Source organism: Barbus barbus (genome assembly GCF_936440315.1).
Source record: "Barbus barbus genome assembly, chromosome: 27".
In the NCBI taxonomy this organism is placed as follows: domain Eukaryota; kingdom Metazoa; phylum Chordata; class Actinopteri; order Cypriniformes; family Cyprinidae; genus Barbus; species Barbus barbus.
In genome coordinates, this window is record NC_136755.1 from 8,082,475 (window position 1) to 8,091,937 (window position 9,463).

Below are 9,463 nucleotides of genomic sequence, written 5' to 3' on the forward strand. Positions count from 1 at the left end.
CAATTTTGGTGGTTGCCACCGGGTATTACTTAGCACCTAAGAGCTCATTTCTTTACAGACATTATGAGATTATATATATATATACACATCTCGGAGAAATTAAACTGGGTGACCGTGAAATGAAACAGCTTTATAATGTTTTTGTAGAAGCAAAATACTGTCATTGAAGAGGAATTATATGATGAATTCCCCATCAGTTCACTGTTAAAGCATTCAGTGTGCGTGCGCGTGCTCGCTCTTAGGTGCACGCACCTGTTGATGTTGAGCGATTGACAGAGGAGATAAAAGACGCCAGCGACGAGGAGAGACGACAGCTTCTCGCCAGCAAACAGCGTCTTTGAGTCTTATTTGCTGTTTTGTTTTTACTCTTCTTTGTTAGTTGTTGTCCGTTCTGTTAAATTATTTAATTATCAATTGAGTGAATAATTTTGAACAGTTACATCATACTTATTCTTGTTTGTTACATAATCTCTTTTTTTTTTAATGAGAGGTTGTAACATGCATTTTCATTTGAGTTTCACAGGCAGCTGGATCCAGATCTTCGCGCAAACATTCAGCAATGTGTTTAAGGTTAGCTAGTATTTCCGATTTGTATTTCTTTAAATGACTGTACTCGAGATGTATATCTTGTGATCATAGATCAGGAGTTGAACATGCACATTTGTAATCAAATTACATTGTCACTATTTCTCAGTCACTTAACTTTCTGTGTCTGGTTGTTTTCTTTCAACAGCGAGAAGTCAAGCCATTCTGGAACTGGTCCAAGTTTTACATGCGACGATCACTGAGAGACAAACTGGCCTCTTAACAGCAACCGAATCTGTTCACTTACACGTTTTAGTTTTCTTGTTAGCAGTTTTGATTAAATGTTTATGCTTGAACTTGCTCTGTTAGTTACACATGCCTGCAATGCACTTTGTAGTAGGATGCAATATTTTTTTATAATCTAAATCAGTATAGATATAAGGATAATCCTTTATATGTAACATGTTTTTAAAGGTGTTTCTACAATTTGACAACTAATGCAACAGTAAGCTCCTATTCATGAGTATACATGCATACAAATAGATCAATGCTTAATTCTGTCAGGCAACTCTCAAACTTTCCCAACCCCACCTCAGTTTCTCTCTAGTGTCTGACTACTCTGAATTTACCCACTGCTTCGGCCTGCACAAATCGCACCAAGACTGCTGTGGGACACACATTGAGTGGTGTCCCACACATAAAATATGTGGCAGGTTCTTGTGGTCAATATTTCTGTATTTTATATCCACTGATAAAATGGATAACATCAGAAATACAATATCAAACTGCCTATCAACACCCTAGCAGCCATCCAGGGTACACTAGCAACCGCATAGCAACATCCTAGCAACCACCCCAAGTACCCTAGCAACACTCTAGCAACCACCCCAAGTACCGTAGCAACACTCTAGCAACCACCCCAAGTACCGTAGCAACCGCCGAGCAACACCTTAGCAACCACCCTGGGTAACCTAGAAACACCATAGCAACCAGCTTGAGTACCCTAGCAACCACCCTAGACGCCACACCAGGTACCCCCGTGTCTGTTCTTCTGATAGACTGTATTGCCTTTAAAACATTCAAACTTTAATCTTTAAAACTACTTTACATATTTCAAACTACTTCAAACCGAAAACCTCAAACGTCAAGCTTTTAAAAGTTTTACAGACTAGGCTTTTTCAAGCCAACTTAAAGTTTGTGTTCAAACTTTACTATCTAGTTTAGTAATGTGCTCTAATAGGGCTCCTTATTGTATGGCATTAGCTGAGATAGATTTTTTTTATCCTTAAGAAAATTGTAATTATAATTGAGTTTATTTAAAGGCAGAGACAGGAATTGTGCAGTCAACCACTATTTAAAAAAAAAAAAACAATTGTATGTTTTCTACCCCTGCTGTCCCAAAAATGTTTTAAACTGTGACTTCAAAACTGAGGTACCATTACACTCCTAATGTTTTCATTCATATGTATATTATCATTATGTCTAAATAAATAAAAGTAGCTAAAAAAAATCAAATTTAAAAAGGGACTTCAGTCTTTGGTGGTAGAAAAGAATGTGTGCAGTGCTGCTGATTTACAGTCATTGATGTGCTTGTCTTCAAATATCTAATGTATGATGCTAATTATGATATACTAATATTCTTTCACTTTTTCCTGACAGACTGTGGGTGAGAGAGACTGGTGAGACTTACTAAAAGTATCAATTTTTGCACATTTATTCACTCATCTGGCATTTACAAAATAGCACACTTCTGTTATGTTCTGTTCTGTATTGTAATTCTTATTAAAATACTATAAACATTTTTTTAAAAATGAGTGTGAATTCATTTTTGTTTAAGATTTACTGTGTAATGGGTATTTTAAATTAAAAAGATAGGTGTGGTGTAAATATGGTTGAATAATGGCTTTTGGTGTATCAGCCCACAGGTGGGCCACATAAGAGCCGTCAGCCCTTTACAGAACTCAGTCATATAAGAATACCATATATCATCCACGTCTGTTTTTATTATTTGGCTCACTCTGGGTGGGGTTATGGCACTGTTTTGGTTCAGTTCTGGCTAAAACGATATGGACCAGTTTTGGGTTGGCGAACACGAACTAATCTGGGCCACAGGTTAGCTGTTGATTTGGGCCAGATCCATGCCAAAGGAAATTTGCTGACTGGGTCCCCACTCAGTGACTCAGTAAAGTTCAAACAAATTGCAAGTAATAGCAAAATTAAATATATAGCACAAAGATAGAAATGAAAATCAAGGTAGGTACAGAAATTGAATAATTACAAAATAGCATTTGCATATTCTTCACTCTGTGTTGCACCTTGATTTTTCATTGCCATTTGAAATGAGTGGCAAGGCAACCACTGCATTTTAATCATGAATCAATCCAAAAAATAAAAAATAAAGTTCAATGTTTGATTTATATTAGACTGCATAATTTCAAAATCTGAAGTAAAAACAGAATGCTGTGACTTTAGCTTTGTGAAATTATGCTACGTGAATGAAACAAAAAGCAGACGGGCTGAATGAGGCGCAATTTCACTCTCAGACAGCAGGTGGCGCTTATGGACCAGTGATACAGCGTCTGGAATAAACCTTTTAAAATTCCATGACCCCTGGGGGGGGGGGAAGCCATGATACCAAGAGCGGTAAGCAAATGGCACAAGTATTATATTACAGACATTATGAGTTTATATACATACACCCCTCAGAGACATGTAGGACTCTCACACAACTTAGGAAAAGACATTTATTGTGAATTCTGAACCCTGGTTCCTCGACAGCTGAAAAGGGGGAAAAAAATAAAAAAATCGACAGGATCAACAAAAAAAATAAAACAAAACATCCAATCCATTCTAACTGATTTATATATTCTACTCTTTACGCCTCTCTACCAGAAGAAATACTTTAAACCAGAGAAGAAAACCTGGGCCCATACCAAACATAAACATCATAATTGTGGTTCTGTGGTAAATCTAGTCAAATCTTTCCTAAGTAATCTTGACACCGGAGGAACTTAGCAGGTTGGCGTCGTTCTGACGAGGAGTGCAGGACTGATGATTAAAACAAAACACTTGTCTAATTAAGACAGTTTCCTGATTGCATTTTCGTCTTCCCATTTCTGGTCTTTTCTAATACATGCACTGAAAGCTTGCAGTCTGTCAACAAAGAAAAGTCAGACGATCCCAGCTATATTACACTGATCTTGAAACAAATCCAAAATATACTGCCTTTTTCATGCAACAGCCGTTTTAAGTAAGCCAAATATCTGGTTGCACAGAGGGGGGGATTGAACGATGATATATCTGCAGTTTTAACGATCGATCAACCCTACCTTTATATTCAACCATACATCACATCATGAACTAATAAGACAAGTCAATTCATGACGCTCTTTTATGTGAACGTTACTTAACCTTAGGGAACTAAAACAAACAGGACCAGAGCCACCCTACAGGTATCTATCTTTAATTATAACTTTATTTTCTATGTGGAGGTTAAGAACTGAAATAGTTTTCACAAGGAACACCCCATTTTCTGTACAGTGTTTCAGAGGTAAGGTTTTTGTTTCTCCCCAGAGTGTTTTATAGTCTCACTCTCTCCGTATTTAAACCTTAGTCTTAGTCGAATCTAAAATTGTTGGAGAAGAGTGAGGCCATGGCGACGGACACACAACCCACCCCACCCATCCCACCCCGCCCTGCTCAGGTTCTTAGCGGATCGCTTTGACGGGACTCTTGAAGCTGGAGGCTGCCTGCAGCTGTAGCTGGTAAGCCATCGGGTGAATCTTGAAACCATAGAGCCTGGAAAAGGAGAATGACAGCTCTGAGAAACTGAGCGATTTTAGAGATGTGAGAAAATACATTTACAAAGAGCAGCAGGTGGCTACCATATAAAGGAAAGACGAACCTGGGCACAAACTGGTTGGCAGGCCTCTTTGGCCGGTACTCGGGATGCACCATGAAGAGCATGTGGGGGAAGCCAGTGCCAAAATAGGCTCCATCGGTGTGATGGTGTCTGGACGACTTGGGTGTGTACACATCCATACACTTAGGGCAGTAGAGCTTCACCATGGCCTCGCCAGGAATGTCAGATAGCCCTGGAAACAAAAACAGACACTAGACTCACTCACTGAAACTCTCATGGAGTTCATGTGAATTGTACCTCAACTTGTAATCTTTATCTTTATTCAGGCCTCTAGATTGCAACCATTTTTTGAGAATGTGCAAGTAAAAATTTGACATGGTCGCACTTGTGCGAGTGCATGGTCAGCGCTGCTCCAAAGTGTCTGCTTCATACAGCGTGTGCTCCCGAGCCAAAGCACATTGTAGCAGGAGTCAGATTTCATTGATCACGTGAAGAGAGGCGCTTTCAGTGCGAGCGCTTCATGGGTAGAGCCTGGTTTATACTCGCCGTGTCAGCACGAGCAACGGAGGATTTGGTTTTCTTCTACTGAGTAACTAAACAGTCGCTGATCCCCACTGAAAAAATGCTATGGAAGTAAATGGGGACCAGCAGGTTCCAGTTAGGTTACACACATTCTACAAAATGTCTTCATGTTTAGCAGAAGTTTGGAAAGACCTGAGGGCGAGTAGGATTTTCATAATTAATTTAAAGGGTTAGTTCACCCAAAAATGAAAATTAGCCTGTGATTTACTCACCATCGAGGCATCCTAGGTGTATACGACTTTCTTCTTTCAGACAAATCCAATCGGAGTTATATTAAAATTGTCTTGACTATTCCAAGAGTAGTTGTTGCAGTGGGTGGGTGTTTTTGCTCAACAGTCCAAAAGATGTTAAATAAAGCACACACATCCATAATATAACATGCCTCACACGGTTCCGGGGGTGAATGAAGGCCTCCTGTAGCGAATGCATGCGTTTTTTGTAATAAAAACATCCATATTTAAAATGTAATAAACACTTCTCTCTCACTTCCGGTATCTGTCATACGAGCAAGCCGTTCCGGTGGATGACGTAGGAGTCGTGCGTGCGCCTCTGAGATATGCTAGTCTCACAAGTTTGTTTACAGGCGCAAAGTTTCCTTACTTTAGCAAAGGAAAACTAGTCTCCTCTTGGCTAATATCGAAATCCTAATATAGAATATAGAAATCCTTGGCTAATATCGAAAAAAAATTTTTTAACAAATCCTCGGTTTGCACTTCTAATTCGTGACCGGCGTTTTTTGTTTTGTTCCCTCTCCACGCTCGTCACCAATCACGCAACGCCGGCGTCCTACATCATCTGCCGGAATGGCTTCCGCTTATGACAGATAGATGTAGTGAGAGAGAAGTGTTTACGTTTGAAATACGGATATTTTTCTTACAAAAACACATGGAATCACTACAGGAGGCCTTTATTCACACCCCGGAGCCATGTGAGGCACGTTTTATTACGGATGCGTGCACTTTATTTCACGTCTTTTGGACTGTTGAACAAAAACACCCGCCTACTGCAACGATAACGCTTGGAATAGCCAGGACAATTTTAACATAACTCCGATAAGATTAATCTGAAAGAAGAAAGTCTTATACACCTAGGATGCCTCGAGGGTGAGTAAATCACAGGTTAATTTAATTTCTGGGAGAACTAACCCTTTAAGGTGTGCATTTTTTTTTTTTACATTGAGTGCATTTACTTGCATGTTCTTAACCCGATTATGCATTGAGTAAAGCTGATAACACACATGGTCATGTAAACGTGTTAACCCGTTTTCCTTTATCAGAGTAAATTCATAAACGGCTTAAGCATAAACCGATCACCACATCTAGATTTTTACCCCTTATGCCAAGTTCACCCAGCATGTAAACACATTAGCCTGCTTTCCTTTGGTTTTTTTCGAAGTGCGCATGTGGTGATATATTACGTTTTGATTGCATTGCCAGGTTACTGGTTTGCATGTAAACCAGGACAAAGGGTTATTTCAATAAGATGATTTTTGTGAGTTATCAGCGTATTGGTATGCATGTAAATGTGCTCAAGTGTCGACATGCGATCGGTTTATGAGATCATCAACTGATAACAATCAGAGCATCCCTAATTTTAGTAGAGAAAAAAAAAAAATAATTACAATGGCAAACATTATATATTTGAAGTAAAATAAATTGTAAACTCACCAATGGGCAGCATTGGCTGATTCTCACAGTAAACACGAGGACAATAGCCAAAATCTCCCTGCTGGTACTTCTCCAGCTGCAAGAGAAAACAAGCACAACGTCATACGCATGAAGCTGGAAAAAAATTGTCCTTCTTTAATAAAACTATTAAAAAGACTCAACTAGATGACCCAGGGATAACGTACCATCTGGGCAATGCCACGGTTAGTGAGGATATAGCGCGCATGGATCAGTCCATACAGCATCTCAGCAGCCTGCTCAATCAGGTCACTCTGGTTAGGGTTGTCCTCCAGCTCCTCATCTGATACAAACACACACACCACCACCATTAAACAGCTAGGAAATCACAACATTTAAAGTCAGCATGACACAGAAATGCGACTATATCTTTTCTTCCCTAATGTGACGCATCTGAGTGAAACGCATTCTCAAATGAGAAAAACAGAGCGGGACTTGATTTTGTCCATCAGGAATGGATTGGATGTGATTGACAAGTTGCTGGATGGGAGGGACTCTTGTCCCGTGCTTGTGCCAGTGCACACGCCATCAGAGAAGTGTTATAATGATAACACATGGATAAATAATTTATAATACACTAACATTCCATAAAAGAACTGCCCATTTTGATTTCATAGTGACTTTAAACAGTGAAATGCAGGTCTTCTCTAGTATGTTTTTAAAGTGTTACATTTAAGAGCAAATGCATTCGTGCTTTATTTGCATCACATTTAAAAAAAGCAAAACAAACTAAGTTACAATATGCTTTTTTCTGGGAAACATTTCGTTTTAAGGCAGATAATTATGTGCATAAAATAAGCAACTGTCTAACTTTGGTTCAAGACATTAAACAGATGAGGAGAGTGAATTCATCTGCTCTCTGGGAGAGAGATTCATGGATCTGGTTTTAAAAGATCTTGCCTAAAACTACATTTTTAATGTGCCTGGTGCACAGCCTAAAGCACATAACCTTCATGTCACAATGAAACATAAGTAGCAACAGATCTTTTCTTCAATGTTGTGATATGCATCAATGTAAGAGATTATCAAAACAGAAAAAAAAAATAGGGCAGGACTTAATTTTATGTATCAGTGGTTGAGTGAATGTTGAGATGAGGCCGTTGCACTCCATCGGGGAGACTGATGAACAGGGTTTAAGGGGACTAAATGATTGGAGAAATCCTGCACAAGTCACCAGAGAGAAGACGGTCATTTTTTCCACGGGATTTTAATGAAACACTATTGGGTCAAGCATTATTTCATAAATAAAACCTACACAAAAAACATGAATTTTAATTCAACGCTGCCTTAAACACGTTAAAGCCCGTGTTAAACAATCACTGACCAGGCTCCAGATCCAGGATCATGTCAAGGGCTTGTCTGTAATGGGGAACTTGCTCATTGAGTCCTGTAAGATTAAACTTGTCCTGAATGTAGTCCTCATCTACCTGTATGAGGTAAAAAGAGATGTACCATACGTCAATATTAATGCAGACAATGGCACATTTATCTACTGTTTTTACAATGATTACAATACCACAAGTTGATTGTGACACCTGCCTTGATTTTAGCAAAACAACAAGTGATTCTGAGACAGTTTTATAAATATAAATGATAACTGCCTATAAATCAATGTGCCTCAAATATACTTTTCTCATGTTTCCCAGTTACAAATTTAAGTGATAGTGCGCTTTGTCCTATAAATTCTTTATAAATTACAAGTTCTGCTGTCATATCAGGAGGGTGTGCTTATGTCCAATACATATTTCAATTCTTCAGTTCATTTCTATATAGTTAACACTCCCTGGTCACCCTTATAGTTACACAACATGAGATGATCAGACACGAATACAAACCTCACAGAAGAACTCGTTTCCCCGTAGACCACAAAACCAAGAAATCCACGACACTTCCTCTGAGCTACTCATGTTGGGAAACTAGAAAAGACATAAGTACAACAATATCAAACGATAAAATTAAATAACAAGAGACATAGACAATAACTAACGTTATCCGTTAGCTGCTCCAAAAAAGCTAAGTCGGTGTTCAACGCTACTATAGAACGAAAATGATAAAAATCATACTGCTGCGTTAATGTGTTTCAGATAAGTACATGTATATTAATAAAAAATGTATCGCGTATTACTTAACGTTAAGTGTTTTCACGTAAACAACTGACCGGACTAGCCTGACGCACGCTAACACAGCCGGCTGGTTAACGTTCCCGAATCACCGAGTCAATAAAACTCATATAGACAGATTTGTTTGTGTGTGAGCAAAATTTAAAACCACTGGCACGTTAAAAAGACTGGTTTGTATCTTAATAAATGTCCATTTTGTAGTACGTGTGTTCGGCTAACGATAGATTAGCTTAGCATGCCGCTGCTAGCTAACGCTTAAACTTAGGCCGCAGCAAATTCGCCGACTGTCTCTAAAATATGTCGATTGAAGAGAGTCCTAACACATACAATTAACAACGAATTCACAGAAATAACACATAACTGCGCACATATCGAAACTACTAGATATCCCTGTCCATTATAGCGATAAACAGCGTTTATTCCCGTTACCTCAAGGATCTCCCGGGGTCGATACAACTGCACGCTGATTGGAGGCTTCCGCTCTACATACAGCACGTGATCATGAAGCAGGTCACTTCCGCTCTCTCAGATCTGCGGGTGTTGCTGGAATTGTAGTCTTTATAATCAGAGATTTTGCCCATTCGTAGTGTTCTTCTCGCTATTATCTGGAGAGTGGAGTAGGACCAAGTATTCATGTAATATTATGTTAATATGATAAAATATTGAGGTCGTCAAATAACATAGCAAAG

At 38.9% G+C, this 9,463-nt stretch overlaps 1 protein-coding gene across 3 annotated transcripts; it reads right to left on the reverse strand.

The window, feature by feature from the left end:
* Positions 1-2,216: 2,216 nt before the first annotated feature.
* Positions 2,217-9,261, reverse strand: LOC306847648 (casein kinase II subunit beta). Of its 3 annotated transcripts, XR_013782175.1 has the most exons (8): positions 9,204-9,261; positions 8,490-8,570; positions 7,979-8,081; positions 6,822-6,937; positions 6,637-6,712; positions 4,430-4,619; positions 3,161-4,323; positions 2,217-3,081 (listed from the first exon to the last, which is right to left on the reverse strand). XR_013782175.1 is itself a non-coding variant. In XM_079381711.1 (7 exons), the coding sequence occupies exons 2-7, from the start codon at positions 8,559-8,561 to the stop codon at positions 4,233-4,235; spliced, it is 648 nt and encodes a 215-aa protein (XP_079237837.1). In that variant the 5' UTR covers positions 8,562-8,570; positions 9,204-9,261; the 3' UTR covers positions 2,225-4,232. The 3 variants fall into 3 exon arrangements, 2 of the variants coding, with proteins under 2 accessions (XP_079237837.1, XP_079237838.1); XM_079381711.1 differs by having other exon boundaries at positions 2,225-4,323; XM_079381712.1 differs by having other exon boundaries at positions 2,233-4,323; positions 8,813-9,206.
* Between the last annotated feature and the right edge of the window lie 202 nt (positions 9,262-9,463).